We start from the raw sequence: 12,775 nt of genomic DNA, 5'->3' as shown, positions 1-12,775 counted from the left end.
TTAAGAGAGAGAGAATTTTTTTAATATTTATTTTTCAGTTTTCGGCGGACACAACATCTTTGTTTGTATGTGGTGCTGAGGATCGAACCTGGGCCGCACGCATGCCAGGTGAGCGCGCTACCGCTTGAGCCACATCCCCAGCCCATCAAACCTATATTTAACAAGTGCTAAACCTCCCTCACTTAGGACTCAATACCAGAGATCATCTTTATTGGTTTTATTGTCACACTGGCCCAAAGGAAGCAGCTATAAACCAAAAGAACTAACCAAATTAAAAGAACTAACTTGTATAATTTAAAACAAGAATTTATAACTTGCATCAGCTCCAATCCAGAAAATCCACACAAAACATCTCCAGGAACCCAGTGGCTATTGGCCAAATTCCACCTCCCAACAGCTTGTTTCAATCATCACTCCCAATTACTAGGAGAAAATAGAGCTACTTAACACTTTTGAGAGTCATTAGATTGTCTGCTCTCAGGCAGACCCGTAGAATACAATAACAAATAATTCTGCCCAAGTTGTGAATATATTAAAAACCCAGACATCTTCTTCAGTGTTGCTTTTTTTTTTTTTTAAACCAGGTTAGCAATTGGTATAATTTAGACACAAGAGCTCCTTGCTCAGCAAAGCAGTGAACACTGCCCTTTCTTCTGGTAGAAGAAGGGATGTCTATGTTTGTCACTTGGCAGCATGATAGCTTTTGTTTTCCAGTTGGAAAGTATTTCCTCAGCCATGACAAGGACAGTAGATGTTAGCTGCTAAGTAACTTAAGGACTCAGTTTGACACAGCTTCTGCCCGACTCTGCATTCCATGTCTGTCACCTCTGCCAAAAAGGAATCTCGTTTATTTAAGACACATTTAACAGAGACCAGCCATATCCAAAGTGGGCTGACCAGTGAGAGGCCCTTGACACATACCATGCAAAACTCTGCTTTCCCCAGCATTCCTAGATGTTTGTAGGCATCTCAGAAAGAACTGTACCATTGTGGGTTTTTGTTGTTGTTTTCGTTTGGTACTGGGGATTTAACAGAGGGATGTTTAACCACTGAACGACATCTCCAGCCCTTTCTGCTTGTTTATTTAGAGACAAGGCCACACTAAGTTGCTTAGGGCCTCACTAAATTGCTGAGGCTGGCCTTGAACCTGAGATCCTCTGACTCAGCCTCCTGAGTAAGTGGATTATAAGTATGTGCTACCATGCCTGGCTCCATGAAGTCTTTTTTTTTTTTTTTAATTATGAGTAATATGTCAGAATAAAATAGAAAATTTAATACTTTAAAGAGCAAAAGACCAACATTTAATAAAGACTATAAGAATTTAGAGAGTATATATCCATAAGGCCTAGAAAGTTACATATTCTAAGCAGCACTTGACAAAGACTCTATGCTTGACCAAAGTAATCAGGTTCCTGAACCTTTTCTCTGTGTACTTTCCCTGTCAAATCCATCTTTAGTAAAAATCTTCAGCCCATGGTATCTGGCCCTGCTCCTCATCTGCCATCATCCCTCAGGTGATATGTGATCACGTTGGCCAATCTTCAGCAAGAATCCTGCTAAGCTGGCTTTGTTAGATAGAGCACCCTTAATGCTGAGGTTCCCTGTTGGTCATTTTCCATTCACTGATTCCCACTACGCTCCTTGGCTACAAACTCCCACTTTTCCATGCTGTGTTAGGGGTTAAGCCCACGCTTTCTCTGCCACTACAAAATCCCACTGCAATGGTCCCTATGACTACAGTGATAATTCTGGAGGAAACTGGCCTTACCATGCTTTAACAAGTCTTATTGGATAATTTTTTTCTCCTGAGGGTATCAGTGGATTTCTTGGTGCCTTTCTGAAAACAGAAAAGAGCACTGTGGCTGGGGTGTAGTTCAGTAGTAGAGTACATACATGCTTAGCATATGTGATTCCTGGGTTCGATCCCTAGTACCAAAAAAAAAAAAGAGCATTCCTTCCTCTGGGCCAATATAATTCACATACCAAGGCCTCCAACTTGGAATTTATGACCTCCATAATTACACAAAGCAGCGATGACCCCAATCTCACTCCCTCACTTCTTGGGCCACCATCCTCTGAAAGTAGTGCACTCTGCCCCACTGCCAGATGTAACTCATCACACAGGAACTACACACAGACTTCTTAATTTCTCAGCTCGTCATGAACTTCAGCCATTGCCAAAACTGGTGCCACTGGAAGGAGGTAACATCCTATTTTTTTCTAAAAAGGATGATTACAACATATGTCTGGTTATTTTTCTAAATGTTAACAGCCAGGATAATTTGGGAAAGTGTGATGACACTTAAGAGCCAGAGGCAAAGCTATTTTGGACTAGAAGAATCTAAATTCACCAACACCTCGGAGACATCCATGGGGATGCAAGATGGCAGAATGAGCAGTTCGAAAATTAGATTCAGAGTTGACTTTTCCACTATAGGAAAAATGGGTAATGAAAATAAAGGGCTGGGGGGAAGTAGGGTGTGAAAATGTTAGGCAAGCTGTAGAGATTACTGGTATCAACTAACTCACTCTGCTTCAGACTTTCTAATATAAAATCCACCATAGTCTCTGCAAAATTTAACCACTCTTAGTTTTTGGTTCCACTAACCAAATTGCTTGTTCAAGTGGAATTTATAGAGATAAAAATGGACCTAAGCATATCTTAATATTCTTAATAATTTCCCAAAAACATATAAATAAGAACCAGAATAACTTTAAATGGATCTTTAATTCCTTTAAGATATTAACGTACTAGCCTTGACAGCTCTCATCACTTGGGGAAGACCCAGGGAAAAATCAATGCAAATAAAATCAAGTATGAATATCCTAGGCAATGAAGCACAAAACAGATGGCTTTGTTCATGGGGTCAGATTTTATATCTCCAGAGCCACAGAAGAGAGACTTAATCACCAGCTGTCCCCAGTAGGATTCCTGACCTCCAGGCATTACTTAACCACTATCATGACGCAGTGGATTACAAAGACCACATGGACATACGAACAGGAAGCTCTGTAAGTAAAAATCATAAAGAACCACTTCATGTTACATAAGAGCAAAGCAGCTATTGAGGTCTAAGAGTCATGATAAATATGCAGTAATGAGTGAGAAAACATGAAGTAAAACTACAAAGGGGCAGTCCCCATCTTGACAATTTTTGACTTTGTTTTTAAAATGAAAAATATTTTCACAATGAAATTATTCCTCTGTTCCTTATGCACAGACCTGCTAATATCATGCGGAATCATCAAGGCAAAACTGTATAAAACATGACTGAAACCAACCCTTCATCTCAAGTTTCCAATCTCCTTTAAATAAGATTAGTAAGTAAAGATCGTACTGTATCCTAAGTAACAAAGGTCTAGCTTCATTACCATCTTTAGAAGATGAAAGACTAGCATTTCTCTCATTTCCTAGGCAACTGAAAGAAATCTAAAAGCAAGCTAAAATGCCTCAGGAGACACCACATCCTATATAGCATGGTCGAAATTTCAAGAAACAATTTTTAATCAATTTCTACACAATCACAAAAGGCAAGAAGTCAGACAGATCAGACTTCAAAGCCTGGCTTTCACATTTAGTAGAGGCTTTCTTTTGACAGCTAGCTTATGCTCCTCACTTAAAACCTGGAAACAACACCCATTTGGTATGAGGATTAAGACAGATAATTTGTGTAACATAGTTATACAATGTACTACACAAGGTACATAGAGGGCCTTCAATAGAGGTCATTTATTGAATTAAAAGATTTGACAGTTTCAATGATCACATGAACCTCATTTAAGATCCACAAGGCCTTGGAAGCTCTGAAACAAGAGGCACATAGAAAGAGGGAAATACCAAACCAACATGGGAAAGGAGCCTCTGCAGCAAGACAAAGGCGCTCTTGACTATGAAACTTCATCAGTGAAGGGCCGTCCTCACAAGAACAAAGCTGCTCAGGAGTGAGGTTAGATAGCTACGTCATTACAACTCAACAGTAAATGATAATTAAATGGTTCCCAAGACTCGAAACAGGGTGCATCTAGTAGAACAGGATGAAGATTTTAAGATGGGACAAACATGGGAAATGAGGAAGCCTTCTATTCATTTTATAATGCACTTAAAAACAAATAAAAGATACAGACTATTTAGTATTAGGAATCAGAATGTTCAGGTGACCTTGACTCCAGCTCTAAGATTTTATTTTTAAATTTTGTTTTGTTTTGTTTTGTGATACAAGGGACTGAACCCATGGCCTTGCACATGATAAGCAACTGATGTGTACCACTAAGCTACATGTCCAGTCCTTATTATTTTATTTTCAGACAAGGTATCGCTAAGTTGCCCCGGCTGGTCTTGAACTTGAGATTCACCTGCCTCAGCCTTTTGAGCACCTACAATTATAGGCATGCACCACTGCACCTGTCTACTCCATGGATTTTATTGAAAGTTTCTTAAATTTTCATTGGGATGAATCTCTCCACTTAAAAAAATTAGCGGCACAAAGATGGCTTATTACTAGTACTACTTAAGTATAACTTAACCAGACCATTGTTGTCTACAGGACCCCCAAGTCTGATTGTTCTCTTTCAAATTATTTTTTATTCATATTATTTACTTGGATATGGTGATGCATACCTATGGATTTTCCAGCAATTTGGGAAGCTGAGGCAGGAGGATCACAAGTTCAAGGCCAGCCTCAGCAATTTAGTGAGTCCCAAAATAAAAAAATAAAAAGAGTAATCTCAGTGGCTCGAGAAGCTGAGTCAGGAAGATAGTTGAGTTCAAAGCCAGCCTCAGTAACAGCAAGGCACTAAACAACTCAGTGAGACCCTGTCTCTAATAAAATACAAAACTGGGGGGACTGGGGTTGTGGCTCAGTGGTAACTCACTTGCGTGAGGCACTGGGTTCAATTCTCAGCACCACATACAAATAAATAAAATAAAAGTCCATCAACAACTAAAAAATATTTTTAAAACAATACAAAACTGGGCTGGGGATGTGGCTCAGTGGTTGAATACTCCTGAGTTCAATCCCTGGTACCACCCTCCAAAAAAATAAAATAAAATAAAAAGGACTGGGAATGTAATGCAATGGTACAGCACTCCTGGATTCAATCCCCAATACCACAAAGCAAATAACATAACAAACAACAACACAACAAAAACCCAAACAAGTAAACCAACCAACCAAACAAACAAAAAACCACATATTATTTTATTTCATTACATTAGACGTCTAAGTTTCAGTGGGAATATTTGGGGCACAGCAGCAAATGTTCATTTAACTTGAAACTCAAACAATATGTTTGGGCAATAAAATACTGTGTTTACTTGTTTTTAAAATAAATTACAAAAAAAAAACCACAAAACTTTACCAATATAGTCAACAGCTAATGGGAGAAACTATTCATGTGGAATTATTTCTTGAAACGAATTAGCAATGTGAAGGAAATTTTTAGAAAATGTTCCCAAAGCCAGAAATTCTTCATTCAGGAATTAGGCCTGTATGTTTCCAATGGACCAAGCAAACAGTGAAGGGGAATCATTTAGATAATAGCAATCATGCAATCCCTTTTTCATGTTCATCTGTATTTGTTAAGAGGAAAAATGAAGCCAGGTGTGTTGGCATATGCCTGTAATTCTAGCTTCTCATGAGGCTGAGGCAGGAATACAGCAAGTTCAAGGCCAGCCTATGCAACTTAGCAAGATCCTATCTCAAAATTAAAAACAAAAAGGACTAGAATGCAGTTCAGAAGTAGAGTACTTGCCTAGCATGTGCAAGACCTAGGTTTTAATTCCCAATACCATGGGAATTAAAGAAAAATGAAAACAATTATACTCACTGCAGGGACATAATGGGTATATATTTTGTGAAACTTCTTTTCTCAGCTATTAAGTTTAATTTATGATGATAATAATTACATCACATTAAGTAAAACTCCACTTCAAATTCTGTTTCATTGTTTCCTCTACTTTAGCCCTTTCTTATTGTTAAGTCTTAATATTTTACTGAAACATAATTGGAATAAAGTAACGCTAAAAGCACTTTAACTGCAAATGCATAGTGAAACTTGTAAAAACTTGCAAGTACAAAGGAATGCATGAGAAAAAGGAATATGTGGTCAGAAGCATATAATTGTTTCCCAACAGGTCTGTTAAGAGTTGACAAGTAAAAAATTGAAAATAGAACTTTAAAAAGTTAGCTGTAAAAATGTTATTCCAAGTGTCTGTTCTTACAAGCTATTCAGCTAAGAGAAAAACAGTTTTGAACAACAAAGAGAACATTCTTTCTACACTGCTAATGCAAAATTCTACTAACAGCAGGTGACTTCTGCAAATGTCCAAGGAGATATATTATCACTTTGAAAACTCAATTTTGATTGTATGTCCTCCTCTGAGAAGTGTCTGTTCAGGTCCTTGGCCCAATTTGGAAAGCAGTATGGAGATTTCTTGGAAAGCTGGGAATGGAACCACCATTTGACCCAGCTATTCCCCTTCTCGGTCTATTCCCTAAAGACCTAAAAAGAGCATGCTACAGGGACACTGCTACATCGATGTTCACAGAAGCACAATTCACAATAGCAAGACTGTGGAACCAACCTAGATGCCCTTCAATAGACGAATGGATAAGAAAAATGTGGCATTTATACACAATGGAGTATTACTCTGCATTAAAAAATGACAAAATCATAGAATTTGCAGGGAAATGGATGGCATTAGAGCAGATTATGCTAAGTGAAGCTAGCCAATCCCTAAAAAACAAATGCCAAATGTCTTCTTCGATATAAGGAGAGTAACTAAGATCAGAGTAGGGACGAAGAGCAGGAGAAGAAGATTAACATTAAACAGNATAATACAAGGGGGAGAAATGAATGACAGTAGAGGGGGTAGATAGAGAAGAGGGGAGGGGAGGGGAGGGGAGAGGGGATAGTAGAGGATAGGAAAGGCAGCAGAATACAACAGACACTAGTATGGCAATATGTAAATCAATGGATGTGTAACTGATGTGATTCTGCAATTTGTATACGGGGTAAAAATGGGAGTTCATAACCCACTTGAATCAAAGTGTGAAATATGATATATCAAGAACTATGTAATGTTTTGAACAACCAACAATAAAAATTTAAAAAAAAATTTTTAAAAAAAAGAAAACTCAATTTTGGTATGAGGGCTGGGGATGCAGCTCAGTGCTACAATAGAGTGCTTATCATGTATGAGGCCCTGGGTTTGATCTCCAGCACCACAAAAGGAAAATAGGAATGAAAGTAGGAAGGAAGGAAAGAAGGAAGGATGAAACAAAAGAAGCTTCTTTATTATGAAGATAGAAAGATTGAAGACTTTGGAGATACGAAAATAAAGGCTTTATTTTTTTAGAAATCGTCTGCATTTATCTACAAATACACAAGATACATATGTTTTAGAAAATGCCTATTTTTACATATATGTGTGAATTTAAAGACATAACCAGGTATTAGAAAACATATGCATTTAATTCATTTAAGTTAGTTATGCTGAAAACTTTTTGGGGTAGGAAAGGGGTAAAGTCTTAGAGTTGAAAATACTAGCAGATACTTACAATATGCAGAAGTTTTAACACATCCACAAATCTGCAAAACAAAACAAAACAAAAGACAGCAATGAAAAAATGTTTTACATGAGCCAATAAAGAAAACAACAGTCTTCTGAATTGTAAACTAGATACCTACACTTTCTCTGAGCTCATGATCTCCTTGGCAATATGATGAACTTTACTTTTGATCCCAGCATCTTCATCCTGTGGATAAGAGTTCATTAAGAGAGCATGAGTGTAGGCCATATCACCCTAAACACGCCTGATCTCAGAAAAGATCATGAACTCATGAAAGGATAAAGGAGGTCAGCTATTAGCAGTCAGGAATGAATTTCAGTTCTGATCTTACAAGTGTCCTACTAACATATGGTTCACACTGATATAGAACATCTCAAAGGCCAACGTGGAGCATTAGATGAGAGGTACTCCCTGACACAGAAGTAACTGAGAGCTGTGGGTAATGGGATTGATGGACTATACTGGGGAACCACAGGGCCTTGGTGCAGCAAAGCCATCAAGGTTTCAAAATGGAAAAGTCACATTCTGCAACAGAAAGGACCCTTATAGCTATTATATGAGTCCTTCAGGTACATGTAAGTAGCCACATAATTATTAATGAAATATCCAATAGGAATGCATAAAAAGCTTCACCCTAAGTCCTTCTAACTGAGAAACTGAAGTACGATCTGAATAGGGCTCCTCATACCAAACACTAATCACACTGTAGCCACAGGATCTCTTAATTTCCTTAAAATCCCTCTTAGATATATGCTGTTAGAGTCAAGGCCATTTTACTCTAAAGATCAGAAATAAAATTCTGCTTTGTTCTTTCTAAGATGAGGTGTACCATGTTGTCCAGGCTGATCTCAAATTCCAGGACTCAACCTTCAACAGATGAATGAATTTAAAAAATGTGGTACATACACATGATGGAATATTATTCCATCATGGAATTCTGGCATTTGCTGGCATATGGATGGAACTGGAGAATATCAAGCTAAGTGAAATAAGCCAATCCCAAAGAGTCAAAGGCAGAATAGCTGAAATGAAATTTTTTTTTTTTTTACTTCTTTGTATGTAAACAGAATGCCCTAGAGGGACAAAAAATGTGCAGGTTTGAAATAAATAATAATACAGATGTCTCAGAAATAGATCTTAGTATTTTGTTGTTTTTAGTTTAAACATTGATAGAGCTGGCTTTGGCTCCAGGGAATTAGAGAAAAGGATATAAGTCTCTCTTCATTTCTGTTTTTGTTTTTATTTAAAGAGATTCCTTTATTTTGTTCATTTATTTATATACAGTGCTGAGAATTGAACCCAGTGCCTCACACATGCCAGGCAAGCGTTCTACCACTGAGCCAAAACTCCAGCTCCTTCATTTCTGTTTCTGTGAAAGATCTGAATATGCAGTTCCTCAGTGAAGGACAAATAAGACTAAGAATAAGCAATTATGACATTTTAGATAGCTAAAGGTGAAAATTATGATTGCTGAATGAAAGAAAACCCAACCAATAGCAGAAGACCAAGAAGACCCACTTAAAATAGGGATTAGCCAAGGTCCAAAGTTGATTTTAGAAGAACTAGAGGGGACATGGGGATTAGCTCAGTGGCCGAGAATTTTGAGGCCCTGGGTTTGATCCCCAGCACAGCAAACTGTACACAAACACATGCAAAAGAATTGGGAAAAGATCCCAAATTTCCCAATATCTAACCGAAGAATTATTGTATTACACATTGAATTTCCCTTCAATATCTATGAGTGACCTTGTCATAGCCTCACAAACATTCACTGCTGAACATAAACCCACATTCCCATTCCCCTAGCAAGATTTAACAAATCCAAATACTCTGCAGTATTTGCATAATTTTTTTTTTTTTGTACCAGGAATTGAACGCGGGTACTCGAGCACTGAACTATACCCCAAGCCCTATTTTGTACTTTATGTAGAGACAGGGTCTCACTGAGTTGCTTAGTACCTTGAAGTTGCTGAGGCTGGCTTTGAATTCTCAATTCTCCTGTCTCAGCCTCCCAAGCCTCTGGGATACAGGCATGTACCACCACACCCAGCTGCATAAAAATTTTTTAATGAAACAAATTGTTAATTATAACATTAAAGTTCTCTTCTCTTTCTCCAGAAGTGACCACCAATCTTGCAATGACTGTGTGTATTTGTTCCTTCTAAGTTTTCATACTTTATTACAGAAGAGTTTACACACAATAACAAGAAACCCTGACCTTTCTGTCAGAATGTAAATACGGTTAATTGTGAAAATAATCTTTAAAGGACAATCAATTACTAGTCAAAGTGTAGAACAACCTAGTCCTTGCCTAGGATATCTGCCTTGCTCCTGGCTTGACCTTAGCTCTCACATTTATTGTTAAAGGGATAATTAAATGAAGGTTGAACTCTCTCCCTGTTATCATTCCTCTCTTCTAAGATAAGGTGTTGAATGATTGAGACTAATAGGTTGCATTAAGACTCAACTCCATTCATTCACCTTTTAAACTATGCTTAAAAAAAAAAGAGGGAGAGAGCTGGGTGTAGTGGCACAGGCCTATAATCCTAGCTACTTTAGAGGCTAAGGCAGGAGGATAACAAACTCATGGCCAGCCTGAGCAACTTAGCAAGAACACCCTTTTAAAAAGAGCCAGGGATGCAGCTCAGTGGTGGAACACTTGGCTAGCATGTGCAAGACCCTTGATTCAATCCCTAGCACCATACACACCACACAGACCATACACCCACGTATATATAGAGAGAAACTATATAGCTAACATCCCTGGGGAAGTCATCTTAAGTGCAATCTGATCTTATAGATCACGTATCAATCATGCTTTAATAACCACAATTGCATACACATACATACCATACACATACTTGGATCACTATTATTTTGGAAAAATATTTAGCAAATCATTGCTTTTATATTATAATGGGTTTATCAGTATCATCTGTAGCTAGAAAGTTTAATGCTTATAAAATACGGTATAACTTTTAGAATTAGAAGTACATTAAGGAGAGCTGGGTGTAATGGTGCACATCTGTAATCTCAGTGAACTGGGAGGCTGATGTTGGAGGATCACAAGTTCAAAAGCAGCCTCAGCAACTTACTGAAGCCCTAAGCAACTTAGTGAGACCCTGTCTCATAATAAAAAATAAAAAGGATGAGGATGTGGCTCAGTGGTAAAGTGCCCCTAGGTTCAATCCCCAGTACCAAGAGCGGGGGGGAGGAACAGGATTTCAGCAAAGACATAAAAATGGCCAACAAATATATGAAAAGTTGCCTGACATAATTACTTAATAGGGAAATGTAAGTTAAAACCAGCTTCACACCCATAGAATAGCTATATTTAAAAAAATAAATAAATAAAAGGTGTTGGCAAGGTTGTGGAAATAGTAGAACCTTTACACATTGCAGAGGGGCATGGTAGCCCTTGCTTATACTCTTTGATTCACGCTTTCTGCTGTCACCTGATATCACTGAGAACAGAGTTTGTACTTCTTATCTTCCTTGTTATTCTGAGGTCATTTCCAAGAAAGAGGAGTCTGTACTACTTTATGCTGTCAATGCAAAATCTGAAGTTAGTAATTGATTTGCTAACATTTGATAGCAAGGTGATTAAAACAGCTCCCCACCAGCTGATTCACTGTTATATGGCTAAGCCTGACATGACCAATCATTAGGATCACCATCTACGCTTAAATTTCAGATTCCCAGGCACCTGTCTTGGAAATCTATAGGTCAGAGATGGAACATAAAAGTGTGTGTTAGTGGGGGCTGGGGTTGTGGCTCAGAGGTAAAGCGCTCACCTAGCATGCGTGAGGCACTGGATTCAATCCTCAGCACCACATAAAACAAAGATATTGTGTCCACCCAAAACTAAAAAATAAATATTAAAAAAAATAACAGTGTGTGTGTGTGAAAAGCAGGAATTAAAGACAGAGCCTTCAAGAAGCAAATAAGAGTAAATATGTAAATTAATGATATACAAGGCCAACTATGAACCTGACATCTTGAAGGAAAGAAAGATCATAACCAGACGGGTATGAAATCAGGAAAGGCTTCACAAACGGTAAAGCATCTAATGAACTTCAATCATTTTTTTTAAACAATCCATCAAACTTGCTTCCTAGTGTTAAGGCTCATAAAACAAGACCCCAAAGCATGATGCTTTGACATGCTGACCACTTTGAATTATAGGAAACTGGAGGCCTATGAAGCAGCCTTAGACTCAAGGTCTCTCTAACCTTTTCTTGTTTCTATCCACCCTCAAGCACAGGGAGGGGTTCTCACTGAAGTTTACTTAACTAACTAAAGAAAGTTCTTCCAAAAGAAATACAATTGCCTGGTGGGGGGGTTGTGCCTCAGAGGTAGAGTGCTGGCCCACCATGCTTGAGGCACTGGGTTCCATCCCCAGCACCACATAAAAATAAAATTAAGATATTGTGTCCACGTACAACTAAAAAATAAATATTAAAAAAAAAGAAATACAATTGTCTTGAATTTCCTCCTTAAAATCTCATTAATTGGAAAAAGCTAACCCACAGAGTATAGTAAAAGGTCTCCATATATATTTATACTTCCCTCTATTCTTCTGAGAACTTCTACCTGAGAGACTGTATCTGCATTATAAGACCACCTTTGTTCACAGTAATATCCTGCCCTCCTCCAATTTCATTTTCCCCTATGAGGAGGGTGTTGAAGTTTCAATTATCTGGCCCTCTGTATATCATATTTTGTGTGGCTCCTATAGGACCACTAACAAATTTGCATGCTTTTCTTGTTGCTGATCTGTCCATTATCAGTTTATTTCAGAAGACTTAAATATGGAATCTTCAGATAGAAGAGTTTAGACTTTCCTATTCTAGCTACTGTACATACCCATGGATTAAAACCAGAAACATGAACTCTTCTTTCTTTTCTTTTTTTTTGTAGGGGGGGATACTGGGGAACCCAGGGCCACTTTACCACTGAGCTACATCCCTAGCATCCCTAGCCTTCTTTACGTAGAGATAGGGTATTGCTAAATTGTGGAGGCTGGCTTTGAACTTTTGATCCTCCTGCCTCAGCCTCCTGAGTGACTGGGATTACAGGTACCGCCACACCTGGCCTGAACTCTTCTTTCTTGCCTCAGAGCCATCTTTTAGCATTCACACCAGAGTTGACAAGGCCTGTCAATTCATCCTTCTGAATATTTCTTTTTTTTTTTTTTTCCCACT

General features: G+C 38.1%; 1 protein-coding gene across 2 annotated transcripts in view; it reads right to left on the bottom strand.

Annotated features, from left to right (window-relative positions):
* Positions 1–12,775, bottom strand: part of Fgd6 (FYVE, RhoGEF and PH domain containing 6) — a 113,464-nt gene that overhangs the window by 50,941 nt on the left and 49,748 nt on the right. For both annotated transcript variants that reach the window (XM_048803733.1, XM_048803738.1), the window contains exons 4-5: positions 7,690–7,757; positions 7,560–7,590 (exon numbers count right to left, since the gene is read on the bottom strand). In XM_048803733.1, the coding sequence (XP_048659690.1) occupies positions 7,560–7,590; positions 7,690–7,757 (99 nt within the window). The remainder of the gene's footprint in view (positions 1–7,559; positions 7,591–7,689; positions 7,758–12,775) is intronic.

Source organism: Marmota marmota, unplaced genomic scaffold (assembly GCF_001458135.2).
Source record: "Marmota marmota marmota unplaced genomic scaffold, marMar, whole genome shotgun sequence".
Lineage (NCBI taxonomy): Eukaryota > Metazoa > Chordata > Mammalia > Rodentia > Sciuridae > Marmota > Marmota marmota.
This window is presented reverse-complemented; position numbering and strand designations above follow the sequence as displayed.